This window comes from Lodderomyces beijingensis, assembly GCF_963989305.1.
Source record: "Lodderomyces beijingensis strain CBS 14171 genome assembly, chromosome: 1".
In the NCBI taxonomy this organism is placed as follows: domain Eukaryota; kingdom Fungi; phylum Ascomycota; class Pichiomycetes; order Serinales; family Debaryomycetaceae; genus Lodderomyces; species Lodderomyces beijingensis.
The window spans coordinates 1068965-1096521 of NC_089970.1; the positions used below are offsets into that span (position 1 = coordinate 1068965).

General features: G+C 44.7%; 16 protein-coding genes across 16 annotated transcripts; 8 read left to right on the forward strand and 8 right to left on the reverse strand. All coding sequences in view use genetic code 12, as the record gives it.

Moving 5' to 3' along the window:
• Positions 1-396: 396 nt before the first annotated feature.
• LODBEIA_P04470 (uncharacterized protein) lies at positions 397-1908 on the forward strand (the record flags this gene model as incomplete). The annotated part of the gene is made up of 1 exon (XM_066974694.1): positions 397-1908. One exon carries the CDS (start codon positions 397-399, stop codon positions 1906-1908), a length of 1512 nt encoding a protein of 503 aa, XP_066827385.1.
• Positions 1909-2037: 129 nt separating this feature from the next.
• On the reverse strand, positions 2038-3177 carry LODBEIA_P04480 (uncharacterized protein; the record flags this gene model as incomplete). Its single annotated transcript, XM_066974705.1, has 1 exon — positions 2038-3177. The coding sequence occupies one exon, from the start codon at positions 3175-3177 to the stop codon at positions 2038-2040; it is 1140 nt and encodes a 379-aa protein (XP_066827386.1).
• A 284-nt stretch (positions 3178-3461) lies between these two features.
• Positions 3462-3755, forward strand: LODBEIA_P04490 (uncharacterized protein; the record flags this gene model as incomplete). Its single annotated transcript, XM_066974716.1, has 1 exon — positions 3462-3755. One exon carries the CDS (start codon positions 3462-3464, stop codon positions 3753-3755), a length of 294 nt encoding a protein of 97 aa, XP_066827387.1.
• A 392-nt stretch (positions 3756-4147) lies between these two features.
• Positions 4148-4810, forward strand: LODBEIA_P04500 (uncharacterized protein; the record flags this gene model as incomplete). The annotated part of the gene is made up of 1 exon (XM_066974728.1): positions 4148-4810. One exon carries the CDS (start codon positions 4148-4150, stop codon positions 4808-4810), a length of 663 nt encoding a protein of 220 aa, XP_066827388.1.
• A 491-nt stretch (positions 4811-5301) lies between these two features.
• Positions 5302-6169, forward strand: LODBEIA_P04510 (uncharacterized protein; the record flags this gene model as incomplete). The annotated part of the gene is made up of 2 exons (XM_066974739.1): positions 5302-5359; positions 5457-6169. 2 exons carry the CDS (start codon positions 5302-5304, stop codon positions 6167-6169), a joined length of 771 nt encoding a protein of 256 aa, XP_066827389.1.
• A 59-nt stretch (positions 6170-6228) lies between these two features.
• LODBEIA_P04520 (uncharacterized protein) lies at positions 6229-6801 on the reverse strand (the record flags this gene model as incomplete). Its single annotated transcript, XM_066974750.1, has 1 exon — positions 6229-6801. One exon carries the CDS (start codon positions 6799-6801, stop codon positions 6229-6231), a length of 573 nt encoding a protein of 190 aa, XP_066827390.1.
• A 362-nt stretch (positions 6802-7163) lies between these two features.
• LODBEIA_P04530 (uncharacterized protein) lies at positions 7164-7739 on the reverse strand (the record flags this gene model as incomplete). The annotated part of the gene is made up of 1 exon (XM_066974761.1): positions 7164-7739. The coding sequence occupies one exon, from the start codon at positions 7737-7739 to the stop codon at positions 7164-7166; it is 576 nt and encodes a 191-aa protein (XP_066827391.1).
• A 1345-nt stretch (positions 7740-9084) lies between these two features.
• LODBEIA_P04540 (uncharacterized protein) lies at positions 9085-11811 on the reverse strand (the record flags this gene model as incomplete). The annotated part of the gene is made up of 1 exon (XM_066974772.1): positions 9085-11811. The coding sequence occupies one exon, from the start codon at positions 11809-11811 to the stop codon at positions 9085-9087; it is 2727 nt and encodes a 908-aa protein (XP_066827392.1).
• Positions 11812-13588: 1777 nt separating this feature from the next.
• LODBEIA_P04550 (uncharacterized protein) lies at positions 13589-14035 on the forward strand (the record flags this gene model as incomplete). Its single annotated transcript, XM_066974783.1, has 1 exon — positions 13589-14035. The coding sequence occupies one exon, from the start codon at positions 13589-13591 to the stop codon at positions 14033-14035; it is 447 nt and encodes a 148-aa protein (XP_066827393.1).
• Positions 14036-14123: 88 nt separating this feature from the next.
• LODBEIA_P04560 (uncharacterized protein) lies at positions 14124-14874 on the reverse strand (the record flags this gene model as incomplete). Its single annotated transcript, XM_066974794.1, has 2 exons — positions 14124-14641; positions 14730-14874. The coding sequence occupies 2 exons, from the start codon at positions 14872-14874 to the stop codon at positions 14124-14126; spliced, it is 663 nt and encodes a 220-aa protein (XP_066827394.1).
• Positions 14875-15107: 233 nt separating this feature from the next.
• LODBEIA_P04570 (uncharacterized protein) lies at positions 15108-16061 on the reverse strand (the record flags this gene model as incomplete). Its single annotated transcript, XM_066974805.1, has 1 exon — positions 15108-16061. One exon carries the CDS (start codon positions 16059-16061, stop codon positions 15108-15110), a length of 954 nt encoding a protein of 317 aa, XP_066827395.1.
• Positions 16062-16318: 257 nt separating this feature from the next.
• On the forward strand, positions 16319-19267 carry LODBEIA_P04580 (uncharacterized protein; the record flags this gene model as incomplete). Its single annotated transcript, XM_066974816.1, has 1 exon — positions 16319-19267. The coding sequence occupies one exon, from the start codon at positions 16319-16321 to the stop codon at positions 19265-19267; it is 2949 nt and encodes a 982-aa protein (XP_066827396.1).
• Positions 19268-21365: 2098 nt separating this feature from the next.
• LODBEIA_P04590 (uncharacterized protein) lies at positions 21366-22361 on the forward strand (the record flags this gene model as incomplete). The annotated part of the gene is made up of 1 exon (XM_066974827.1): positions 21366-22361. One exon carries the CDS (start codon positions 21366-21368, stop codon positions 22359-22361), a length of 996 nt encoding a protein of 331 aa, XP_066827397.1.
• Positions 22362-22428: 67 nt separating this feature from the next.
• Positions 22429-23241, reverse strand: LODBEIA_P04600 (uncharacterized protein; the record flags this gene model as incomplete). The annotated part of the gene is made up of 1 exon (XM_066974839.1): positions 22429-23241. One exon carries the CDS (start codon positions 23239-23241, stop codon positions 22429-22431), a length of 813 nt encoding a protein of 270 aa, XP_066827398.1.
• A 1323-nt stretch (positions 23242-24564) lies between these two features.
• Positions 24565-26814, forward strand: LODBEIA_P04610 (uncharacterized protein; the record flags this gene model as incomplete). Its single annotated transcript, XM_066974850.1, has 1 exon — positions 24565-26814. The coding sequence occupies one exon, from the start codon at positions 24565-24567 to the stop codon at positions 26812-26814; it is 2250 nt and encodes a 749-aa protein (XP_066827399.1).
• Positions 26815-26946: 132 nt separating this feature from the next.
• LODBEIA_P04620 (uncharacterized protein) lies at positions 26947-27504 on the reverse strand (the record flags this gene model as incomplete). The annotated part of the gene is made up of 1 exon (XM_066974861.1): positions 26947-27504. The coding sequence occupies one exon, from the start codon at positions 27502-27504 to the stop codon at positions 26947-26949; it is 558 nt and encodes a 185-aa protein (XP_066827400.1).
• Between the last annotated feature and the right edge of the window lie 53 nt (positions 27505-27557).

A 27557-nucleotide genomic window follows, 5' to 3' on the forward strand; every position in this document is an offset into this window, starting at 1 on the left:
ACCGACATTCGAAAGTGCGGAGAGCGTATGTCACGTGTGTGGCGAACGAGAGACGCGTTGTTTACATCCCACCTTCAACCGAAGAAATAAAAAAATTACTACCGGTGAAGCGAGAGAGAGCGATGAATTACGACGGGGGCAGGGAAAGGTTTTTAACCGAACATCGGTGACCCTAAACGTTGGTTGGTTATTATATCTATCGGTATTTTAACGGTTATTTTTCCTTTTTTTTTTGCAAGCAACTCACCCTGGGGAAAAGAGGTCAGGGCTTATTGACAATTTTGGACTTTTTTTCTTTAAAAAAGAAAGAGTAGAGGAAAGAAGAAGAAGAAGAAGAAGGAGAAGAAGAAGAAGAAGAAGAAGAAGTGTGTAAGCGTATCACCACCAGTTACAACTATGCTGGAACAAAACTACTTGCTACCGTTTGCATTCAGCAAGACTTCGTCATTCAATGACCACAATAGTCTAGACACCACGCCGAGAACAAAATCAGAAATCGACGAAAATGCTAGCGGCTTGTACCATACGAGGAGAGTCCGTTTGACCACTGCCAGAGCGGTGCGGCCGCAACTTAAAGTCAATCCGCCATCGTTGAAGCGTCGTATGGGGGAAAGTTTTAATGATAAGGACGATGTAAAGAAAGTTGCATTTGGAGACAAGAGCGAGGCAAAAGCTGAAAATGACGAGGACGAGGAGGAGGCAACCATGATTGATACCGAGGAAGAATGTGAGCCCGAGGCATTGCTTCCACCGAGTAGTCCGCCTGTTGCAGGCGATGAACAGGCCGAGCCACAGTTCATGTCGGAGTTTGATTTTTTCACCAACCCAACCACAAGTTTCCAAGTTCCAAAATCACCCAAACGGGAAAAGATGAAAAACGTGCAAGCGCATACGTCACCCGGAAAAGCCATCAGCTCAGATGCTGACTTTGGAATCGACAGGTTCAATCGATATAAAGGTAGTTTCAACGGCTCGATCAAGCGGAGAAGCTCGGCTAATGGCGAGGAGGGCGAGCTCGAGATGAATGACAAAGAGAAGGAGAAAGAACAGGAAGAGGCCGAACGATATAGAGCCCAGGCTTATTCCAAGGCAAGGGATATAATCATGGACGCGTTTGAAAACACAAGGACCGTGCTAGATTTGCAATACCGAGGATTGTATCTGGTTCCTGACGAAATCAAGGACTTGAACAATTTGGTCATCTTTGACAGCTTTGGAGGTGAAGAGGAAAAATCCATCGAATTTCCATACCAGCTTTATCTTACCGGGAATAACCTATCCGAACTACAGCCTTCATTGTTCAAGTTTACCAAATTGCAAGTCTTGTCGTTACGACAGAACAAACTCGAACTCATACCACCATTGATTGGCAAACTCACCAACTTGATAGACATATCCCTCAGTTCCAATCGACTTAAATTCTTGCCATACCAGATCCTCAACCTCAAGAAGCTATCAATCGTAGTTGCAGGTCCCAACCCTTTTATCAAGATCCCCAGTGATGCCATTTTTCATGCGAAAACAAGCATCAACGGTGACGACGAAATATTTAGCTCAAGCCCCTTCCGTTTGAAAGCCAGATCGCAGGTTAGATTCTTGACCCACAAAATTAGCAACGTGCCATCTTTAAAAGCGCTGTGTCTCAATGTCGTTGCCAACTACGATGTTTCTTACCGCGAAACCCAAGCATGGAAAAGGACTACCCCGAAAGTATACCACAAGTTCATCAGTGAAGCTATCAAGAAGGGCAAATTTGAAGATAAGTGCAGCGAGTGTAATTTCATTCTTGTTGAACCCATGGCTGAAGTGTTTGAGTGGTGGGACATGTATCAGAATAAAGAGGTGCCGATTCAAAGGCAGTTTTGTTCAAACAAATGTGTCAACAAATATCTCACTCAAAAAGAGTAGCAATGTCATAATTTTTTTTTTTCTTTTACAAAAAGCTAAACTGAGATGAGCTAAACTGAGATGAGCTAAACTAAGATAAGCTAAACTAAGATAGGCTAAACTAAAACTGAGATAGGCTACTACCAGAGCTTATGCTGAGAGGGTGACATAATTTGAAGGAAAGTTGCCCGTTTTGTCATGAAGTGCCCCCTTCCACCAATTGCCATCCGTCTCCAAGATCTTAATCCTATCATTCTTCTTGAACGAGAGATCATCGTCCTGCTCGCCATCAAAATCATACAACGCGATGCATGACTCGCAAGTCAAGTTTTGCTCCCCGCCACTGGTTTTCGGTGAAAACAATTTCAACTCGCGTATTTTAGGCAATATATCGGCATATCTTGATTCGCTTTCTTGAATCAATGCGTCACTTGACCTTGAACTTGAGCTTGCCACTTTGATTTTCCCCTTTTGCAACTCGGTGGTGATCTTGTAACAATAAAGAAGGTGGATCAAGTATATATCAACAGCAGCATAATCGATAACCGTTTGAACCAACCGGATAAACACCGGTAGCTCCTTCTTTAGCAATGCATTTTGAATCTCGTACTTGGCTTTGCACTCAGCGACTTTCCTCTCGAGAGTGTAGACATAGTTACTCTGCTTCAAAGTCAACTGCTCCTTGCCCAGTTGTTGCCTAGCCAAGAGTGCTTCATGCTCGCTGCGATAATTATCGTAATCCAACAAGCTGAATTGGCGGTCTCTAATTCTCTTAAACACACTCTTCAACATCCCCGAGCTCACCGCCTCCAACTTGACAACGGTGCCTTTATTCAAAGCATCAATTTCCATCTTCATGTCAACGCTCATAATGAGATGCTTGTATTGAACCATGGAAGCCCACAAGTCATACGCAGCATCAATCTTGGCGGCGTCATGTTTGAAATTACTATATGGATCAATCAAGTTGTGGAACTGCTCACTAACATGAACAGAGTCATTGACCAACTCATTCAAGCTCCATAAAAACTGCTTCAAGTAGCTCAACACTGACCTCAACGCTTCATCCTGGTGCCTCACTGTGTTTTCCATCAGATCAAATTCTTCGTCCACGGTAGCATGGCCGCTGCCAGGAAATTTGATCTTCAGCTTGAGAAACTGTGGTGTTCGCTTGATTAAGTTCCAGTCAAATTGGCCATAGTTTGTTTTCAACACTTTTTCGTCTACTAGTTTCAAGTGCTTGGAGACTTGGGTTGATAGTTTGTTGAGTTCGTTGTTGATGGTGGTCATGGTTGGTTGGGGTGTTTAGGTGGCGTGGTTGAGCAACTCCCTCTCACACCCTCTAAATATCAAAATATTGCATGGCTTACATACTCCTTTTTTTTTTTTTTTACAACCAAAAAAACTGGAGCTAGTGGCAGGCAGCCACGGGGATCTTCCTTTTGAGATTTCCCAACACGTTGGTTGGTTATTTCAGTCATGTTGGTGTAAGCTCGGGAAATGCTAAGAAGCGCCTGTTGTTGAAAGTGGACACTGCGCCGGAACCGGAACAGTCAAATGAAACATTGGTTGATATGACGCAGCATTTGCTTAGATTAGGCATAGGTTGCAGCCAAGTGGATTCGCAAGTTGAATTTGTATCGTTAAAGATATTGAAGCAATCGGCAACGGTGCAGCATGCAAGGGACTACAGCGGTATCGACTGGGCGACTTTGGAGAAATGCATAGAATTCATGTTTCAAGAGTACAAGACCAATAGTGAGGGTTTGAGACAAGAATTGGCTGGTTTTGCCGTGGTATGTGTGGGTGTTGTTGCCGAGTCTGTTTTGCTTGAGAAACGTGCGAGCGATGTCAACTATAGCGAATGATAGCGAACTATAGCTACTAACGCAAACGTATCTCGTTTTGACTCTAGAAAAAACACGAATTGCTTGAAAACAGCTCCAAGTCAGATATCCATGGTAGTGAAACTCGGTATGTTTTCTCTTTTGGAAAGCAAAGAGCTTTCACTTGTTTTCGTTTATTCTTTTTTTTTTCATTCTACTAACTAAGCTTCCAGGTTAAATTCAATCAATATCTGGATCGCGGACAAGGAAAACGAAATTGGGAAACTATACACAACGATTCAAAGCACATTGGGATATGTTGAAAACGGTTTAACGACCATGCAGTTTGAAAAACAACAAGGCGCGGCAACTATAACCACCACTGTTAATACTACCACCGACATCACCAAAAGTAAAGTTTATAGCTACACAAGATGCTGTCGCATCAGGCAACCACTAGACATGGCATTTTTCGCATGATTCGAGCGTTGGTCAATTCGTATTTCCCCTTGCCTGTTAGAGCCACCCGCACAAATTTACACGACACCAAATGCATATTCATCGTGTCTATAGGTAATTTCGAACCAGAGTACTCGGGCACAAGACATAACGTAGCACATCGAGTCTTGGACCAGCTAATTGAGCGGTATTGGAAAGAGCATATTCTCTCGCAAAATAGCCCCTACTATCAATCTAGCAAATACCGGCATGTGGTACTATTCAAGTCCGATTCTACATTTATGAATCTCCAAGGCCGCGTCATCGCGAACCATTTCCAACAGCTTCCCGCGGGTTCGGTCTTGGTTGTGTTGCATGATGAATTGGAGAGGCAAGCTGGACGATACGATCTACGTCGGCCTGGCACGAGCTCACGAGGTCATAATGGGTTGAAATCAATTGACGGCTATTACAAGGGGAAATATCACAAGATTGGCATTGGTATTGGCAGACCGGGTAAGCATGAAAGTATTGCTGATTACGTGTTGAGCCCGATGACTCAAGATGAAATCAAAGCTACCAACAACGCCGTGCCCCAGATTGTACGCGAGATTGAAGGTTTAATAGAGCAGGAGTTTCCCGGTGAATTGGATAGCTAGAGTTGGAGCTGAATACTTGCCATGGCCCCCCCCCCCCCCCGGGTCCCTCCGTCCCCCGTTTCAAAGATCTGGCTTTGCTGTCATTTTTTTTTTCCTACACAGTGTATAGTCGCCACGACAGGTGAGTCATCCCGTGGCTCTTTGCCTTCTTTTATCTTGAACAAATGGTTGCATATAACCATCTATAGCAGCCACGTATAACAACAGCTGTATTCTGTTGGGCTTGAACTAAAAAAGAACACCATACACACATACGCACTCACACGCACTCACACACTCAATCTCTCATACACACGCACGCACGCACTCACAGCCAACCCACACGTTTTGAGTTCCAGTAGTCACCATTTATCTATCGAAACGGGGCTTGATACATCACACGCCCGATAGACACCACACCCACGCCACGTAGAAAAAGCCAAAACCCGAAAAAGCATTCATTTGTTCAAGTCGCCATTACTATATATCTTGGATTCCTGAATGAGTGTCCAATGGAATTTAGCATTGATTTGGTCGGCGAAAGGTCAGTTTTACGTGAATCAATCAAAGGTATGTGCAAGACCCATCCCCCTTTAGCTCCTTCTTGGTGAGCTGTTTTGTCGTCGAAACCAGTACTAACGCTATTCTTTTTTTGTTTTTTCTTTAGGTGTGATATGGACGATTTTTTTCAATAGACTATTTGGACCCATCCAGCCGCAAACGAGCGAGTTTCTCAATATCACCTACCCGCAAGTTGCCAACCAACCGGAGTTGGACGCGATGATCGATGACAAGATCAATCGATACATCAGGCTGTGCGTCAATGCGCGCAAGTTACCTGTTCACGGCGTGATGAGTATCCAGTTCTTGGACCAGGTTCCGAAAAAGCGCAAGGCTTCGACGAATACGGCTACGACTACGACTACCACGAGGAAATCGTCTGGTTGGTTCAGCCGTGGCAGTGGCAGTGGCGGTAGTGGTGGTTCTGGTGGTGGTGGAGCAGAGGCAGGGAATGAAGCTATTGATGAAGAGAATGTGCGAGTTTGGGAAACGTGGACGCTAAATATCGAATGTTTGCCCATTGAAGAACGCATCACGAATCGACGGAGAGAGACCCATGGCGCTCGCGGATACAACCACAGCCATGCCGTTGAAGTATCGATGCAGAACTTTGAGATGAACTTGTTGCGCATCTACGATGCTGTCGAGCGTGAGCGGGACCATGTGCCGCCGATCACGACGTTGGAAGTTGCGCCGTTTGCGTATCGAATAAACATCCTCCCGCTGCCTCTGCTGCCGGCGACACTCACACCACCACCACCGCCTTCAGCTGGCGAGGAGGAAGGATGGGGGACCTACATCAAGAAAATCCTAGATTAAACTCACGCCTCGTGTATATAAATACAACCCTACATATATATATGTATATGTATATGTTTTTACAAATTGGCACTGATGAGCCCTTCTTCGCCCCTCACCAAAATACACTCATCCTCCTCAATAACCTTCTCAAACTCGCCCAACTCCGCCGCCAAATCCAACACCGCCTGATCATACGAGCCAGGCTGGAACCACAACCCCTTGATCACATCCTTGTACCCATCAACCGCGCCAATCTCACGCAACGTCGAGAGGGTAACGGGAGGCGGCGTCAAAAAGGATATGCTCAAGCCGTCGGCCGCCGAAGTCTTGTACGTGAGCAAATCCCGATGCAGCTCGATCGCATGGAGGACGCTCTTGACGTCTGCGACGACTTTCTGGCCTAGGATTTCTTCCTCTCTGGGGTTAATTGGTATAACGGGCAAGCGGTGCGCAAGGTACCAGTTGAGGATCTTGTAGCCGAACTTGGACGGGTTGGCTGATGCGCCTGCTACGGCGTATTGTCTGTTTGGTGCAAAAAAAGATTTGATTTTGGCCTTTACTGATGACATGCTCGGGTGGTGGTTGGGGTGAATATGTGGATTTGTAAGATGGTGGGATGGTGGTTTGGGGATTGGTGCTAGTTTTTCCATTGGTTCCGGTTCCCTTGACTGGCGCAATCTCTCCCCCTTTTTTTTTTTTGCTTCCCCGGTTCCCGCTGGGGTCCTTTTTTTCTCCCGGGGGGGCGGCGCGGAGTGGCGCGCGCGGAAGGCCAGGGAGGTGGTGTTGGCACGCCACCACCGTCTCTATATAGACCTAAGTGTTTTCGAGAGGAGTTGGGTGTGTTTCACCAAGCACCTCCCCCTCCTACATCTCAACTTTTGATCATTACTTAAACTGTTTATATTCCACTCCACAACATACTGCCACCGCTGTTGCTACGGCTAACAGCTACGGCTACTGCTACTATACATGCTTGGATACTAAACACGGCACCATATTTTTTGCGCATAATCTATAGAATCGTACACTTCTTGCTCTTTTTAATAACAGGAGGTTCCAAAGCAGCAACGATAGCCTCGTCGAAAACAGTCTTTAATCCACGTTGGGTCAACGCAGAACACTCGACATATTTCACGGCTCTCAACTCCTTCGCCAACTTTTCACCTTGTTCAGGAGTGATTGGCAGCAACTTTTGTCTTTGTAATCTCTGTAATATGACATCGTCGTTTCTCAAATCGGTCTGGGTACCAACGATCAAGCAAGGTACCCCGGGACAGTGGTGGTGGACCTCGGGGAACCATTTCTCCTTGACGTTTTCAAACGAGGCGGGCGATATAACGGAGAAGCAAACCAAAAACACGTCGGTGCTGGGGTAGGACAAGGGTCTCAACCTATCGTAATCCTCTTGGCCCGCGGTATCGAACAAGCCCAACGTGAAGGGCTCGTCTCCAATCATCACCGTCACGGCATAGTTGTCGAACACGGTGGGGACATAATCGGCTGGGAACTTGGATGTGGTGTACGAGATCAATAAACATGTTTTACCAACGGCACCATCTCCCACCACAACGCATTTTATTGTCTGCATCTTTCAATGTGTAACTTTAAAGTGGATTTTTTTTTTAAGGGGGGGGGGGTTTCTGTAGTTGTTCGTGCTTGTTTTTGAATGACAATTTTTAAGCGATTACGCGATTTGTATGGGGAAAGCGAAGAGGTTTCGACGTCCTTGGTGGTGCGGTTGAAGTTTCAAGTTGGGAAGGGGAGAGGGGGGGAAGTGCTTGGGTTAATTTCGGGTTTTGGTGATTTTGTTGATTTGCCCTGTTGCGGTGTGATTCAAGATCTTGAAATGTATGGAGGGGCTATATTTAATCCTCCTGTCCTGTAATATATATGAGTGTATATATATAGATAGATAGATAGATAGAGGGTGCCTTTAGTTCTAGGTACGTGTAAGGTCTCTTGGTGGGTACTTAGTGCTGTCGGGCGTGAGTTGTGGCTAGTGGTTAGAGGGTTGAGGGTTGTCTGGTGTGGGTTGTGGGTGTTGTTGAGATTGATTGATTGATTGATTTCAGAGTTGTAGTTGGTTTATCTCTGACTTCTCACTCTGCTGTTTAATCGACAATTTTTTTTTTCTTCCTCTCGACTCCACTCGCTAAAAACACTGGCACACACCGCGTAGTAATCCCACCAGCTGCAACAACAAGCTATATATAAAGCACCACCACTATTACACGTTTACGGCCCATACTGCAAGTGTCTCAGAGTTCGAGAGCAACAGCTAGAACCCGCTTCCCCCTCCCTTCTCCTACATAATATAAACTTGACCTTTGTTTGGCCCTATTTGTATTGAAGCACTACCGGAACAGTATCATCTTCAAATGTAAACTATGCCAGTGAGAGTAGTCTCGCAACCAATTTTTTTTTTTCTCTAGTTTAATTTTTCCGCCACTGTGTGGGCCTCAATGGTCTTGTGAGAAATTTTAGACCGCCACCAGCGAGCAGACAGCAGGTGTGGCACTTGTTCGTCTCTTGAAAACTGGCCACCTCGCTTCTCAGTATGTGCTGAATGAGCCCCGTGGAAGAGTATGTCTCTGTTTTGGAAACAATAGCCCGCTTCCCTTTTCCAAAAAAACTCGAAAACTCAGATCACGTGACATTCATGATGTCACGTGATTTCTCTTTACCCCCTATTTTTACAGGGAAATTAGTCCCTACTTTCCAATCGCCCAGGGCATGAAACGCGAAAAAAAAAAAAAAAGTCTACACCACAACTACTTCCCATCCACCAACTCTAAGGTTTCTACTTCAGCTTGTTCGAAAATAATGCATGTAGAATTGAAGAAAAAAAAGTAGATGAATACAATTTTAAAAAAAAAAAAAAAAAACGAAACGAAACGAAGAAACAGACTTGTTTAGCTTTCCAAGATCCTAGATCAATCGAGTAAAGCCCCTTGCATTATCTCCAACTCGCTAGTTATGTCGCTTGGCAAATTATCGGTGTTGGTCAAAGCAACAGTTGGACTCACTAAATTCGTAGTGGCAGCATGGACCCCTGCCGCCGTTGCATTATTACCGCTGGTGTTGTCATTATTATTAATACTATTCGTGTTGTTGTCGTTGTTATGGTTCTTGTGGTTATTACTTCTTTCATTAGCATTCGTTATATCATCTTTTTCTTCGTGTATTGCGGTGGTGGTGGCAGTGGCATGCAGATGCTCCAGCTCAAAATCGTCGTCTTGAAACTCGTCGCCGTAATCGTCAATCATATCGGGCCCGCCGCCAAGAAAGTCCATCATCATGTGCATTCCCCCTGCGCCGCCCGCGTATTCTTCAACGTTGGACGGCAACACTTGCGCAACGCCTTCAAGAAACCACACCTTGTCCTTCATCTCCATGGTGAAGGAGCGGAGCAACTTGTAGTAGGATCGCATGATCCTCATGGCTTTGATATCGCCAGCCATCAACATCGCCATAAACTGCTTATCCAACAAGGCCGGAAATGCAAATATCCTCAATATGAAATCCGACTTGTATCGTTCCTTGTGGAGCTTGTTCAAGTACGCCAACGTTATAAGGTACGGCGAGTTGATCTCAACGGGGAACAAATCGGCAATATCTGCATCGTGGCACTCCAAGTCTGTAAATATTCGACTTTGGGACCCATTGCTGGAATCGGTTGCGCCAGTTTGGTTCAATTGGGTCTTTTGGTTGATGATATCGCCCAAGTCGCCCAAATCAACACTTATAAACTTGTAGAATCTTGATGCCTCCGTCAACGGCCACACCGCGGTCAAGATGGTCGCTGCTCCTTTAACGTGGAAAATCCACGCCGAGGCAGGTAAGCTTTTTGGCGATGTGCTGCTGGGGAAACTAGCATTGGCAAGCGAATCCATAATTAGAATCAAGGCACTAGCAACTAATGCATCTGTGTTATCCAGATTGATATTCAACACAGCCTCTCGTAATAGCCTCAACGCATCACCACGGTGGCTAGTGACGCATTGATCAAGCCCGTTTTCTGTTCGAGACAAGTGAGTAGCACTGAATGCCAAGATCAGATGCATCAAGAACGGATGCTCAAACGCGAGCATCGGTATATCTCGCAACCAGATGTTTGTTTCCGATATGCCAGCGCCTGTTATAGTGTTGGCAACTTGCGAAGTATAATGAAACATTAGTTTCAAGTCTAGCATATTCAAACTGCTCGAGTTCATGGCCTGTTCTAGTGAGTGGCTATTGATTGCCATTCCACTTGGGATTTGCAGATTCATCATATTCGGGGAGATTTTAGGTAAACCGGTGGCACCGCCAGCCGGATGGTCATAGTGGTTGATGGCATCGGGTATAGTGCAGGATGCTGAAGGTGATGCTTGATGGGGGAAACTCATGGGTGATTCAATTGCATTATTGAGCAAGCCATTTGAATTTTGTTGGTGCTGCTGGTGCTGCTGGTGCTGTTGGTTCTGGTGCCGGTGCTGGTGCTGGTGCTGGTGTGTTTGTGGTTGTTGTAGTGATGGTAGTGGGTGTTGTTGCTGTGGTGGATGTTGTTGTTGCTGGTGGTGTTGTGTTCCCTGGGCTGAGCCCATGTTTTGTCCATCTAATGGATTGGCAGTGCCATTCAAAAGACTCGCAGACAAACTTTCCATGAACCCACCATTTTGGCCACTCACTTGTGACATTGTAGCAGCTAACCCACCTAGACTGCTCAAATCAATAGGGAGCTGAGCCAATGTGGCTAGATTCGATAGACTGGCCAAATTGCCCAAACTCATCAAGTTGCCCAAATTGCCACTCAAATCGCCTTCCAAGCCAGATAGATTATTAACCAAGTGAGCAATATTCAAGTTGTTTAGATTACCAGCACTGAGTAAACCAGACGATAGTGCACTTAACGGATTAGCTAGCGTCTGTGCTAGATTAGTCGCATTCTTATCACCTTCTCCTCCTGTGTTGTTCACATCCAGTGCTAACATCGGACTAGGAGTCAATGAAGGAGTAGCTTGTTGCTGATGCAGTAATAGGTGGTTCCCCAGTTCATTGTGTTCAATGCTATTATTCCGCGTAGGTACTTGCGACGAAGCGGGAGTCAAGTGTTTACTTTCTGCTCCTTCTCCTTCTTCAAGTCCTTCTTCTTGTTCCTCTTCTTCCTCTCCTCCATGATCGTCTCCATCTTTGGCTTTCGCATCCGTTTTCATTTTCGTCTTTACTTTCGGCAGCTTGTCCTTCAATTTCTTTTCCTTCTTTTGTTTCTTTGTTGGTGGTTCCATGACTTCCCTATTGATAACTTCATCCTTATATCCACAATCCAACTTCAACTTAATACAGTTGCGGCAAAGTGGCTTTTGCTCGTCGCATTTAACACGTCTTCGTTTGCATGTTGAGCATCCGTGTCTGGATTTTTGGTGAAATTTACGTTTGCCCGTTGACGACTTGTGTTTAGCCAATGCTGCTGCCGTTGCCGTGGCCGTTGCCGTTGCCGACGTTGATGCTGAGGTTGATGCTGGAATTGGTGCCGAGATTGATGCCGAGGTTGATGCCAAAGGTGACGATTGGAAAGACGCGTCGTGGACCAAAGTATCCACTATTTCGTTATCGAGTCTTGCAGTTCCAGCTGTCTCGGCCGCTACTGTGCCGTTCGTCTCTATCAATTTATCTGCCATGTTTGTTTCTCAAGCGAATGTATACATATAAGTTTTCCTTATGGTTGTCGTGGTGAAAGTTGCTGTTCACTTTTTGGCTGGGTTTTTGTTTGGTTTGGTTTGGTTTGGTTGGGTCGGCTGGAGGCTAAATGTTGAAATTTGCCCCCCCTTCCTCGCTCCCCCTTGTCTCTCAAAGAGCTGGCAAACTAACTGTTGTTTTCTTGTAACTGAATGGTTATCAGGCCACTAGAGGGAAGATCTCCACTAGCTATAGCCCTTTTGGAAATATACAAAATTGATGAATGGTTTCACTCAATTACTTGGTTGAGGAAAATTGCAGATGTAAAATGTGAAATGTAACCTGGCGAATAATCGTGAAAAAAAAAAAAAAACTGTTGAAGTTCTGCAAATAAACAAAAATAAAAATAGGGCAACTTTGCTTACTTTCAACTTACAAGCGACAAGCTGTGATACGCTGGATAAATAATTCAGTTTCAAGGCCAGATTATATTCAGCGGCAACAGCTGGTAGAATGAACGTGAATGAACGTGAATCTTTTATATCAGACGGAAGTGTAAAACGGAGAGAGGGAAAAGCCAGATAGACGGGTACAAGCAGACGGGGCCGGTAGAGGGATAAAAAGGGGCTATGATATTCCGCGAAAGCGCAAGCGTCTAGTCTTTCACGGTAACTGAGACATTGCCCCCATCGAGTTATGACGATGATGTAACCAGCTGTCAAACGTTGCTTTGATTATCCATTTACCAACAATAACAATAACACCAACAACAGGAGCAGCAACTAGTGTCGAGAAATGTGAATCTGATTAATCCCATCGTTTACAGCTCTCTCTGCCACACTTCCACTCTCGTGCTAAACGACAGAAGTTGCTGCTACCACGTGTGTAGCCCGTCTGCAACTGCAGGCATCTCTCTGGCAAGCATATGGCTATAACAACCACGCAACAACCACTACAAAGACTGAGCAGAATGAACTTGTCAAACCTTACCCGAAACAAAGACAGCAAAGTCTAGAAACGGAGAGGAAGAAAAAGGAGAGGGAAAAGGGTGCCTCGTACGTACCTGGTAATCTATCGTAGTAGTCTATTGAACTACTAGTATATTCAGTGCAATAACAAGGTCCCTTGGCCCAGTTGGTTAAGGCGTGGTGCTAATAACGCCAAGATCAGCAGTTCGATCCTGCTAGGGACCACTCTATAATTTTTTTTGGTCTTTTTTTTTTTGGGGCACATGAGAATTTCGTTTTCAAGTGCCGGTTGCCAAACTATTGTTTCATCTGCTAACAACGAGGTCGAACTGAGTTCATGCGGAACTGCAATAGAGGTAAACCAAGTAAGGCTAAGCCAACGACAAAGCATTGGAAGAAATGGTGTATTCGAAGTGTGTTTTTGAGATGCCAGTCAACTCTTTTTTTTTGGTTTTTTTCATGCAATTGCAGCCAAAATATTGGTGAAAAAACTCCCCTCCCACTATAACCACAGCAATGTTTTTCTACTGCTCCACCAAGCGTCACTATTCTCAATGATAAAAATGGGTTCCTCATGAGACTATTCAAGAGAGTGAAATAGCTTTTAGATTTACATATATATACGAGTGGGCCTCTTCTTTTGGACTGCAACTCCTCCCTCGCACAGGCAGAGATTAGTGTGTCTCCTACTTCTCGCTCGTGGTATCTTTATGTATGGTTTTTTTTTTTTTTGTTCTCTCTCTAGCCAATATCTGGTGGATAATTATCAATCACTACTAAAGAACCACCCAAGCAGCTAGTCAAACACAGCATGAGTTCGCAAAAGCCCCTTTGGTACAGATGGGCTAGAGTCTATTTTGCAGGAGGCTGTTTGGTTGGGTTGGGAGTCGTACTTTGGTATACAATCAGACCAACAGAAGAGCAGCTAATTGCCCTGTTCTCCCCTGAAATACGAGCAGACTATGAGCGGAACAAGGCATTAAGAGAACAAGAACAGCAGAGGTTAATGGAGATTGTGAAGCAAACGTCAGCGTCGAATGATCCCATATGGAAAGCTGGACCTATTGGATCCCCATTTGAAAAAACACAGCGGAATTTGAATATGGAATTGATCGATAGTGAATTATTCCATAAGCAGCGCGCCGAAGATGCTCAAAAGGCGGAAATCCACAAAGGGGTGGAAAAGAATGAAGAAGTTGAACGGTTGTTACAGGAAAAGAGGCAAAAGGAACAAAAGAACTGGTGGAAGTTCTGGTGATTCATGGAGGGGAAAACCAATCACCCACCACTTGTATATATATATATATATGGTAGATATAACCGTACCCACGATTTTTATTTTTCATTCATCTACCCCAGAACGTACCTCTATCTCGTGAAAAACTCAGCAAGAAACTCAGACCCAAATTGGCACCAGCAGTGGTACCAACGCTGCCATCCTTTTGACTATTAGCTTCATCCACCGCAGCAACAATTCGTCCAATATTAGTATCAATAACCATGCCTCCTTGGACAAGTTCTTCCAACACCGTCTGGAGCACTTGCCAGCCAAACACCAAGTCCAACTCGCAAACATTGCTGAAACACTTGTCCAAACACTCAACAAACACCTGAATCAAATCCAATATCCCCAATTCCGATTCCTGGTCATCAACGATAAACACAAAATAGAGCGTGGCGTAATGTCGATAAATCACCTTGATGTCATCCAAGTCCTCGAGTAGTTTCGGCGGTGTTATAAAGGAACATTCTTGATTTGTCCGTACTGAAATTAGTTGATGCACTTGCTCGAGCAAGAGTCTCTGAGTCTGGATATCTACTTTAGCGTAGAACTTCATTAGTCTTGGTACACCATCGTTGTTGACTTTCAAATTTCCGGCGGTTAGTAAAGGGAAAAGCTAGACTTTTGTAATGGGTTTTTCAACTATTCGGGTATATTGAGCTAGACATACATATTAGAACTGAATGGATCATTGGGGTATAGTTCGTTGAGTAGTTGGGGTCGTGGGGGTTGATTAGTTGATGGTGATTGAAAAGTCCGATTCCGATTGTCTCGTTCTCGTTTCGCGGCTTGTCGATCCTATCACCAACGTCCATTCTTTGTTCTTTTTTTGCAACCTAATGCAAACAATTATACTGAGAAGCTAGAGGAATACCGAGTGTGAAGAAACCCACCCGCCTTTGGCTTTTGGATTACATCGTCGACTATACTGTAGATTGTGGAAGCCTTCAGCACCGCCTTTCAGTTCTTTTTTTCAAAAAAGCAGCTTTCTTTGCAGTCTGCGCCTAAGCGGTTGGAGGGGAAGGGAGGGAAAGAGGGGAGATTGGAATCACTTTTTTAAAACGTCGGCAATGTCCTTGATCTCCTGGACCCCCGTGTTGCAGCAGCCCCCTATCCCCACCACATCCGGATTGGCACTGAGAGCTTGCACAAATTCTTTCCAACTAGTTTCCGATCTTCCCTCTTTTGCGATAAACTGATGAGCATCTGCATCGTACTGGAACCCCAAGTTGGGGTAGACGTAAAAGCCGAAACCAGTGAATTTGTCCATAATTCCCGGAACTAGCGTATAATCGACACAATTTATCCCCAACACTTTGCGTTCGCCGACCCCACGGTTGGTGTCAGCATAGTCCCTTACCGTGGAAAGAGGAGTCCCATCAGTCAAATTATCCAGGTTTTGGCATGTGATTGAACGGAAATATGGTTTCCTGCTCGATTGCAATTCCTTCATCAACCGCGTGACAACTCTAAATTCTTGAAAATTCGGTATCGTTTCGAAAATAATGACATCCACGGCGTTGTTCTTCAAAAAAAATCCAACCAAGGGCTTGTGGAACGCAACAAGTTCGTCATCGGTGACATTGCCGTAATCGCCAGTGTACTCCGAGCCATTGGCCAAATACGCAGCATAGGGCCCTACCGAGCCGGCAATGATGGCGTCTGTCTTCCTAGAATCAGCCTTGGCTTCTTTCACCACGTCAATGGAACGCTGCCACACGTCGTGAATCTGCTCGTCGGTCAATTTGGTATGTTTCTTTAAACTTGCATATGAGGCCTGGTACGTTGAAGTAAGGATCAAATCAGCCCCAGCCTCGATATAGTTTTGGTGCACTTGCTTCACTAGTTGAGGTGCATCGATTAATACTTGGCCCGACCAAAGGGGACTCTTGCTGGGTAGATATGGTGCCGAAGGTTCAATTAACTTCTCGAGCTCAGTGCCCAAGGCACCATCGATAACCACCACTCCGCTTTTTTTTGGAAACACATCCGAGGACAGCATAATGATCTCCCAAAGACAATTCTTATCAATCAAGTTTCAACGGTGATGTTATGTAGCACATTATGGAGCCAAAACTTTTGCAAAGTGGAAAAGTTCACGATCGACACCTTTTTGTTCCAACATGCATCTTGAATTAAAACTGGAGTGAAAAAAAAAAAAATTGTCAGGCTGTTCACTTGCAGCTGAGTCCGAATAAAGAACCCCTCCCCACGGTATCACCAGGACAATTTCCCATCGCCCATCGCTTCCTCTCACAGATGGACTTTGAATCTTCAAACAAGAGACCGCGCGAGGAAAACGACCAAGGGTTTGACGGCCATGGGCGTCCCCAATTCCAAGATTTTGAAGCAAAGAGACAACGCATAGATCCAGCGCAGGAGTTGATCAACAATGTTTGCAAAGACATTAGGAGGCTAGGAGAGAATCCCAACCTTGGAGCACAGATTGATGATGTCAACTACATTTCCAACCCCATCGTGGCGGAATTTGAAAAGATTGATGCCTTGCGGAATGCCATATTAACCACTATTCATTCCATCATTATCGAACAACCACACAAGATTAATGCCATCTGCAACTTGGTGTTCATTTGCAATGCCAAAAACTTCGTCATTGCCAAATACGTCATTGAGTATTTACACGCCAAGATCCAGCTCTACTTGGACTCCGTCAGCGGAGTCGTTAGTCTTGCACAGGAAAAGAGAGAAGATGCTGGAGCGTTCAACAGTATCAAGAGCATTCTTAAGTTCTTGAGTGCACTTTCGCCCATCATTGACGATTATGCTATAATCAACGTGTTTACCCAGTTTCTCCAGTATGCCATTGACTTGCAAACGCAATCGGGCGACAAGAGGCATGGGATCGCTCAAGAAATATATTACAACACCTTGATCTCGGTGCCATATTTGCTCAGCAACGACAAGTCGGAGGAAATACGAGGACACATGAACGACTTGATCGAGTTGGCCGAGAAATTCCCCATTGTGGAGCCAGAATCGCACAAGATGTTGCAGCCATTCGACACCAAGATGGAAAACCTCGAGATTCCATATGAGCCAAAGAAGTTGATTGACTTGATTCTCCCGTCGTTGAAAGTTTTGCAAGAAAATGACTGGCAATTGACGCTATTCTTGGACTTTGAACCGTTTTTGCAGCCAATATTGCAAACTGCATTGGAGAACAATTCAATCTCCAAGGATGTCATCAAGCACAAGTTGCCGCAATTCTCATTGCCAGCGTTTGAAAAAGTGCAAGTTTACAAACCGTCAACCGAGGAAAGTATTGACAAGGTTTGGCAGCAGAACCTGAGGCTTTTGTTTCAAGTTTACAACCAAAACACCGAATTTGAAACGGTGCCACCTATCGAGTCCTACGTGGGTTTATTTTTCAAGGATATGTCCTTTGACATATTGACGAACTTATCCTTCAACAAGAATGAAGCTGCAATACAACTTGCTGTATTGGACTTGTTCTTTAGCGCAGACTTGTTCACTCCAGTGGGGACGTCGATTGAGCAGTTGAACATGATCAACGATGACAACAAAAGCGGGGAAAATGACCCGCCGTTGTCGACGTGGAAAATGGAAGATGTCGCGGTGGAGAGTATCTTGACCATGATTTTCCAGCTCCCAAGAACGCTACATCGGGAAATTTACTACTACACTGTTTTGATCGCGTGTTGTAAAGAGAGTCCCGAATCGATGGCCCCCGTGTTTGGTAGAGCCATTCGATACTTCTATGCCAACTTGCAAACACTAGATTACGAATTAAAAATCCGTTTTTTGGACTGGATGACGACCCAGATTTCAAACTTTGAATTCAGCTGGAAATGGGAGGAATGGGTTGAGGATTCACAACAGTTGAGCGAATTGAAATACCATCCAAAGAAAAATTTCATAAAGAATCTCATTGCCAAGGAGATTCGATTATCAAACAAGAAAAGGATCAGGGAAAGTTTCATTGACGTTGTCGACGGCGAGGTGGTGAACTATGAGGAGTTTTACCAGTACTTGAACATTGCCTTGTTTTCAGACGTTTCCAATTACATCATCAACTACGACGCTGCCTTGTATGGCGATCTGCCCGAGATCAAGGCCAAATTGACCGATTTGTACAATGCAAAGCAAGCCTCGCTACAAGCTAAATCAAACGTGAGTTTCCAAGATGAGATTTTTTACAATTTTACAAACCCGGCCCTTCCTTATCACGAACTTGGAACTAGAGTCTATCAGTTTGTCATGTCTCATCACAAATCAAATAAAGAGTTTAACGATTTGTACAACTCCATCATTGAAGACGTGTCCAAACCACAGATGGTCGTGGACCAAGAGATGCGTGATGCTGATGATGCCACAGCAGAAACTCAAGCTGGAGCCGAAGCCGGAGCTGAAGCTGAAACCGAAGCTGACGACAACGCCAACGCCAACGAACCTCACTCTGTTGAAGTGCTGATATCGGAACCGGTCAAGTTTGCAATTAACCTCATTATTCAAACTTACTGCTACATTGGTTCCAGATCGATATACTCCGAAGTGAGTATCTTGAGCAGAGACGTGGAGAAATTGAAATTCCTTAGCGGGCAAAAGCTAGAGACAAAGGAAAAGCAATCGTCGCTGTCTGCGGGCGAAGGAGAAGCCAACTTTGAAGATTTGCAATTAGAGGAGGAGACCATCAAGGATAGACAGAACTGGATCATCGATGCCGTGTTTAGAATCTGGGTGCACCAGCCTCAAGTGGTATTCTTGATCTTGGAAAACATGATTGAGTTTGGTATCATCAAGTCGGAATACTTGTTAGTCAAGGCTTTCAAAGCCAATCTCATTATCGATAATGTCTCATGTATGGAGTCAGTCAATCGGATCTTGGAAAATAGCAAACCCGAGGAGTTAAAGTATTCCATCAATGTTCTCTTCCGAGAAATCGTCAGCAAATTGAACAAGTTGGATTTGGGAGTCAACGATGTGGTCAAGATTGACGAATTGGAAGGAACCAATGCAACTGAAGTTGACAAGCAATGGCTATTTTACGAATACTTGGGTCTCTTGAAGTCCTATTTCCGGAAATTCATCAAGTCGTCACAAGACGTTGACGAAGGAGGAGAGGAGTTGCAAGAGTTTGTGGAAAAGATCAAGACGGTGTTTAATGACTTGCAAAACATTCCAACAAGAATCAACATCTTGTCGTGGTTCAACGAATTGATCAATTGATTACATTTCTAACACGGGACTAATTAAAAAAAAAAAAAAGTAGAGTTAAGCGAAATTGTAAAAAGTTACAGAATAAAGGAAAAACTAAGTAAATTTCCATGTTCCTTCTATGTCTCTTCAAATTCAATCGTCACAGTGACCTGGCCGTTGTTGGATCTTTTACCCAGCCAATGAAAAATCTTTCGAGGTGCAACTGCCTGTTTCAAATACTCTTCATACTCACCACTGGACTTGAAAGCAAAAAAGACCATGGTTTCATGGTTTCATGGATCATCAGGTTTGCAACCTTTCCCTCAGGGAAATAGAGCAGTTTTCCCCTACAGCAGAGGGACCAGTCACGTGCCCCCCCCCTTGGTTTTCCGTTTTTCTCCTCTGGTAAGCGTGGTGGGTGAGTGACGCGTTTGTTTGTTTCATGTGTGACTCGCCACCTATATAACCAGAGAGAAGATGAAATAAAAACACTGCTACTACTACTACGACTAACAGTGCTATTAGGTATTCAAGATAATCCATTTTTACACCGACTCCCTCCCTCTCCAATCTAACCCAATTCAATCAATTGGAATTGAAAAAGAAAAAACAAGATAGCAAATTACCAGAAAGAAGCAGGGAAAAATGTTGAGAACTTTCCAACGTTCATTCGTCAGTAGCGCAGCTAGAAGTAATTTTGCAAGAGGTACCGTTGTGGGAAGAGTTGGCAATGTAGAGTTCAACGAGACTGAAAATGGCCAACAGTATTGCAGATACTCCGTAGCAGTCAACCACAGAAACAAAGAGGGTGGAGTTGAAACTGATTGGATGAGAATTTATGCTTATGGTGAAACTCAATGCAGAATAGCCGAAAAAGTCGTTGTAGTTGGAAATAAATTACTCGTTGATTTCGGGATTAGAGTTCAACGAAATGAAGATAAAACATACCACAACTACACTCAAAGAGCAGTTGATGTCTTGTCGTGGGCTCCAAAGAAGGATGATGTTGAAGGAACTGAACCTAGAGAGTAAACCAAACTGGAAAAGGACACCTTAAAACCTGATAATAAAGCGATTATTTGCTGGTTGGGGTTTTTTTTTTATCTACAAGATATGTCATTGTCGTAATTTTTGTAGATACAATCTATTCAATATACACGTTGTAATTATATGCCAACCAAGAGTATAATTCAGCTAGCAGAGTTTCTCTTTGGAGTGAGTGGGTCCCAGTTACCAGTAATTTAGCGATGGGATGGAACCAGCCCAAATGCAGTCGGACCTCACCATATATCAAGCATCGGGCTCCAAGTTGTCGCAGCCTACCGAATCACTGGTACAACACCGGTGCAACATAAGTTTTCCTCCTCTTACATCGATATCATCCCCTTAGGTCCACATGCATTGATCGTAGCAAGCAGCACCAGTTAGTGTGGTAATGCAAACAAACCGAGGTCGGTTGGAGACTTGCGCAAGCTCAATGGTGCACTGGCACTTTCAAACGATATCGGAAGCTTCAAATCGTGCCAAACTTGGTCTGAGTCTCATTTCACCACCACCACCACCACCACCATTCTGTTCGACTTCTAACCCAGAGAATGCTGACCTTGAATTATTCTATCAGCCTATACACCAGGCCGCTTTAAACTTCCTAGAAAAAAGAAAACGTTCAAGCCTGTTTTCCAACGCCCATCATAACCCAGGGTAAAAAAAAAAAGAACAAATACTGAGCGACAAAATGATGATAAATCCTCTGGTGCAGTGGTCACAGTCCGTGGCGTGAGTGTAGATGATGGGCAGCCAGGGGCATATTATCAACTAACCAAGATCGATACCATGAAGATACAATTGTCGATCAGAACGCAAAGACCACACATTTTTCCTGGCCAACAGCCCCAATCCATGGAACGTACGACCTACCCAAATAGAGCACCACATGGCCCCCCTTTTTTTTTTCACTTTCGCTTAGACGGCGCTCAATCGCCACCCCCATTTTTCCTTGAAGTTTGCTTCTGAGAGAAAGAAAAAAAAAAAAGATCAACAGAATCCCACCTTTCATCATCATTGCTGCCTCAAACACCTCCACCGAAATTGAAAAAAAAACAGTCAACACGGAAGAAGAAAAGAACAAATGGAAGATCACTTAAATGACAAGACGTTAGCAATAGAAGTGGACAACTTAACTTACGAATTTTCCCGTGACAACTCCACCACCACCGCGAAACTCGGGCTCCAGAACATCAACCTTCAAATCAGCTGGGGAACAACAAACTTGATAATTGGCCCCAACGGCGCCGGCAAGTCGACCCTCTTGCGGATTTTAGCAGGGAAAACCCTAATTAGGCGCGGCAAATTGCGCCTAGGCGGATTCGACCCCTTTGAATTCTCGCTCGATAAACGATCCCGTCACCATAATTCAGACATCAATAGCTACATCACCTACCTCGGCACCGAGTGGATCACCAATTCCGTGATAAAGCGAGATATACCAGTGAACCTCTTGCTCTCATCAATTGGCGGTGATGCTTATGTCGAGAGGAGGAACCTCTTGGTTGATTTACTCGATATTGACCCCGGTTGGCTGATGATTAATTTGTCCGATGGGGAGCGGCGCAGGGTGCAGATCGCGATGGGGTTGATCAAGCCTTGGAAGTTGCTCTTGTTGGATGAAGTCACCATCGACTTGGACGTGGTGGTGCGGCTGAAGTTGTTGTCGTATTTGAAGTTGGAATGTGTCGAGCGCAATTGCTGTGTCGTTTATGCGACTCATATCTTTGATGGGTTGGGGGATGAGTGGTGCGATCGGGTGTTGCATATTGACGCGGGGGTGTTGTTGAACGATGTGAGTATGAAGGAGATTGAGTTTGTTGCGGGTGGTGGTACCGATGAGAATGTTGATGTTGAAGTTGGCGAGGGAGAGATTAAAATTGGCAAGAGCAATACTTTACATCCGCTCGCATTACATTGGTTGAAGCAAGATTTGGAAAGACGCGGTACTAGACAAGACGAAAAGGAAAAAATGAAACGGAGGCATAACGATTGGGTCAATGCTCGTGATGGGGATTATTTTGATGCTGGAGACGATAAATTGAAGCTGTATTTCAAGAGTACAAGGAGTCAAAGGTAAGTGTCAGCAAGTCGTTGTAGCAGTATATATAACAGTTGATGCAAAATTTTTTTTTTTTTTCTAATAGTTAGGGTACAGAAACAAGCATTGAATTTTCTTCCCGAGAATCTTCTTCTTGCTCCAACAATGCAAATTTCCTTTCCAATTCAAGAAACTCAATCGTTTCGTTAGCTTCTTTTAATAGTTGTTCCATTTTCCACATTTGGTATGCAGATTGAATTTCAGCTTGCGTGTTTCCAAAATAGTGGATCTTTGTGGATTGCCCTGGCTCTTGTTTTGGTTTTTGGGTCTCTTCTTCACTCGTGGAAATCGCGGTGAATTTTTTCGATTTTTTCGATTTTTCCACATTTCCATCATTACTGTGGTTACCAGCGTCCGCGCTCACCTCGCGCAATTGATCGTCACCCACATCACGGCTAATATCCATTTCAGCGTCACCGGCGCTGCGTATGCTTCGAACAGCCCCTCCCAGACCACCACCAGCACTAGCACCCACATCTTTGAAAATCTCTAGTCTGGATTTGGGTCTAATAGGAGACAAGTGATTGAAATCAAGTGTAGGCGGAGTGGTTGTGCCACCACTTGCAACTTTTCTTCTTGTATGCAGCGCCAGTGGAGATGGTGAGCTTACACCTCTTTTCTTCAAATTAACCGAATCTTCCTGCGGTGGTAGTAGGATCTGCTGGTGCTGTTCCTTCTTCAGGGGTGACAAGGAATACCTTTGACTCAGTCGACTGTTGGTCTTTTCTTGAAGAGGTGGATGTTTCTTGTTTGTAGCTGTGGGAATCGCGTGTTTGTCCTGCTTGATAGCTGTCGATTTCGAAGAGTTGGCAATGTAATGATACTCTAGATTCTCCATGACGCCAACTGCTGTACTCATTATCAACCTTGACCCTTGAAGGAGAAAAAAAAAAAGTGAGATGTTGTTATAGCTGTTAGTTGTTGTCACAAGTTGTGGTGTTTCTAGATAATCTGGTGTTGCAAGAGAAGTTCTATGTTTACTAAACAGAGCCGCCAAAGCACGTGATGTCGCGAGTGTCGCGAATCGTGAAACTTCGCGATGTCCAAATGTGTTTTGCGACACCAAGATTTCGGGCAGCCAAAATCTAATCACGTGACCTTCGTTTCGATTCGATTCCCTCATCTGGCAGAGGGAAAAAAGGCGGCCAGATCGGTAACGAATTTGCTCTATATAGCTTGAGTCAAATACACATAGGCAAATAAGACGCAAGCAACCACAAGAGAACTCAAGGAAATGACACTCTGCTTTGGCAGAGTGTACGAAGCAGGGTCCTTCTAACTTCTCCTCTCCCCGCCTCGCGCATTTTCTCTCTATCATGGAAAGCGTTACACTGATTTGAACCTCACCCTTTGGTCCCATCCTATTGGAGGTTTTTTTCTTCTCTTTCTTTCTTTCTACCGGTTGGTTCGTACCGTGGTATACGATGGAAAAGGAGAAATGGCGATGATACACGGAGTCCAGGGGGGGAAACGGGTAGAGTCAGGAACGAGGATAATAGGGGGGGGGGGAAAGAAGTGGGGAGCGGTTATATTATGATAAAACTCTAACTTTCACAGGGTTCAACAAAGATGACAGATGACAGATGATGACGATTGACAACCACAACAACGACGCTCTATAATCAGATGATTTCCATTGCCAAAGCCTCCTTTTTTTTTACCTCCAACTCTTTCCATTCCGTGGGGGGACATTTCGGCCCCACGAGAATGACTTCTTCTCAGACCGTGAGCGTGATTCGTGGTGTGTGTGTGAAAAGAGCTAAAGAGTAGAGCTTCTGCGGCCAATTTAACCTCCCTCCCGTTTCCCCCCCCCCCACGGGAAAAAGCGAAAAGGAGAAAAAATAGGAAATTACAAGTTGTTGTATGTAACACAACAAATAATTACCACCACTGCCACCAGACTGGTGGGATACTACAGAGAAGAAGAGAGACCAATAGATCAAGTCCGAGCGAGAGGTGTATTACATCATTGGAAGCAGATTAGAGGCAACTCAAGCTAGTCAACTGACAATTGACAACAAGAACTACCGCCACCACTACTATTAGCACACACTTTCTCACCGTGGATCACTTTTTTTCCCTTATTTATCTTATCACAGGTACAACCCGAGCTCCAAAAAAAAAAAAAAAAAAAACAATATTAAGAAGGAGCTGCCATCAGAAGCTTCTCCGGATATCACCAATGTTCAAATTCAAAAACAAGTTAAAGTTTGGCTCGTCCAACGAAAAGCATTCAGGAGGCCATGAACCATCGGCAAGTGGTTCCGCCTCGGTTTCAGACGCATCCACTTCTCAAGCTAGCCAGAGCTACGACAAGTTGCCCTCAAAAGAGAATGGTGACAATGACTCTACAACAGTGGATTCCTTGGCTGACGATGTTTCCAATTTTTCAGTTGGCAATAGCAAAAACAGCGGCGGGCTTCACAAAGTGGGAAGCGAAGCTACAATTAGCAACAGTAACAGTAACAGTACCAGCAACGGCCTCCACGGTGAAAAGAAAGAACACAACCTGAATGGATTGCTACAACCACCGTCGACAGAGTCAAACGTTACTTCGAACTCTTCACAATATAACGCATCTCCTTCGTCATCTCAAGCCACGTCATTGGGCCAAGCTTCTTCAAGCTCCAACTTGGACCAGCAGTTTCTACTGGCCAACGGCCAATCGGGGTCGGCTTCATCGCCAGGTTTGCTAACGGTCAAGATCTACGGGTCGCAGAATATCCAACTCCCCATCAAAATCAACAACAATAAGCAGATCTTGCACGCGTTGGCCATAAACTCGAATAATGAAAACGTCGGCCAGCAATTGTTGAAAAATATGGGCTTGTTGGAAAAAGAAAATGAATTTGGAGACTATTTACCTGGCTCTATAGCCACAAATTTCTTACCCTCGATAATCACCATTCCCAATGCCGAAAACTTGGTCAAGTCGTTGCTTTATTTAACCATTGAGTTTGACAACAATGTGCTCGTGATTGAGCCTCAAAAGGGAACAGTCAACCAGTCCACTTGGAACCAGGTGGTGTCGTTTGATGTCACCAACAAGTCAACCACTAACAACTCCTCGACCCACGTTGGCTCGCAATTTCTTAATTTGAATTTATTTATTCGTCTTCCTAATATGCTTATCCCTGATAGCGAAAAGATTAAAAATAAGCAGCTATTCACCAACTTTCAAGCAGATCAGCAGCAAAAAGTCATTCAGCGTGGAACAATGACTTCGAGCTCGTCATCCTCTTCAGGATCTCCCGCTAACATTGGGGACTTGCTCATTGGTACCATCAAATTGCCTCTAAATCCAAAGTCACATACGCAGCAAATTAGACTAATGCATCACGAGTATTTGAAATTCTCAAACCACAATGCTCAGCTCCAGGAGTCGGCAGCAAAAGACATGGGCGAGATTATGCTCACCATTGAGTTTAAGCCGTTGACCAAGAAGCATCTCTCGATTGAAGACTTTGACTTGTTGAAAGTTATCGGCAAAGGATCGTTTGGTAAAGTTATGCAGGTTGTGAAAAAGGATACTAAACAGATTTACGCACTAAAGACGTTGAGAAAGCAGCACATTGTGTCGAGAATGGAGGTGACGCACACACTAGCTGAAAGGACGGTGTTGGCGAGAATCAATAACCCGTTTATCGTCCCGTTAAAGTTTTCATTCCAGTCGCCTGAAAAATTATATCTCGTTTTGTCATTTATTAACGGCGGAGAATTGTTTTGGCACTTGCAAAGAGAGGGCAAGTTTACCATGGACCGGTCGAGATTCTACATTGCCGAATTGTTGACGGCGTTGGAAAGTTTGCACGAGCTCAATGTCATTTACAGGGACTTGAAACCGGAAAATATCTTGCTAGATTACCAGGGCCACATTGCATTGTGCGACTTTGGCTTGTGCAAGCTAAACATGAGCAACGACGACAAGACGAACACGTTTTGCGGCACGCCCGAGTACCTCGCACCAGAGCTTCTTCTCAACCAAGGGTATACGCGTTCCGTGGACTGGTGGACTTTGGGAACGCTCCTCTATGAAATGCTCACTGGGTTGCCGCCATTTTACGATTCCGACTTGCCCACAATGTACAAGAAGATTCTTCAGAACCCGTTGCGGTTCCCGCCATTTCTTGAAAAGACCGATGCTCAGGATCTTCTCATCAAGTTGCTACAAAAGGATCCATCAAAGAGATTGGACGATGCGCATGAAATCAAGACTCACCCATTTTTCAAAGACATCGATTGGAATAAATTATTAAACAAGAGCTACCTCCCACCGTTCAAGCCCAACGTGGAGAATTTGTTGGACACGAGTAATTTCGATCAGGATTTCACAAATGAAAAGCCACAGGACTCGGTAGTTGATGATTTCTTAACTGAGAGCGTGCAGAAACAATTTGGCGGATGGACATACAACGGCGATCAAATTCTATAAACTTACTTTTTGCTTGATGTTTGATACATATATATCTATATATCCATATATACATATATACATATCGCGTGCTACACGGAATGAAATCATCTTTGAGATACCCACCACCAGGGCGAGCTTCATTTCCACAGGTCACCGATTAGAACCATTATGATACCGAGCGCCCACGTTCCCAGGAAACAGCAGATCGATCACTTTCTTCTTCCTTCCGCCCCCGTGTCCGTTATCTGGTGGACCCTTGGGATCCCCGTTGATCATGCCTCCGGCCTGTTGCTGGCGGCGAAACTCGACGTATTGCGGATTGAGGTGTTCCGGCGGCGCGATGCGGATGTCGACTTTGTCGGGCTTGATTTTGTATACGTTGGGATCGTGCGTTGGGTCACCCATTGGTTTTCCATATCCTGGTCCGTAACCGGCTCCATAACCGAAACTGGTCTGTTGTTGTTGTGGTAGTGTTGGGTAGCCGAAAGTGAGTGGTTCCTGAGGTCGAGGTTGAGGTTGAAGCGGGGGGTGGCTGTTTGGTTCGGGAGGTGGTGGGGCATCATATGGGTTCTGTTGATGTTGGATTTCATCGTAGGCTGGTGGTGCATCCGGCATCTGACGTGATGGTTCTCCTGCTGCGGAAGATGTTTGTTCTTGCGATTCGTAGTTTTGTCTTAGTCTCTCTTTCTCTTTTTCCGCAGACAGCATATCTTCTCAATTTGAATGGTGTCTTGTTAAAAAATTGAGTGGAATTGGGAAGT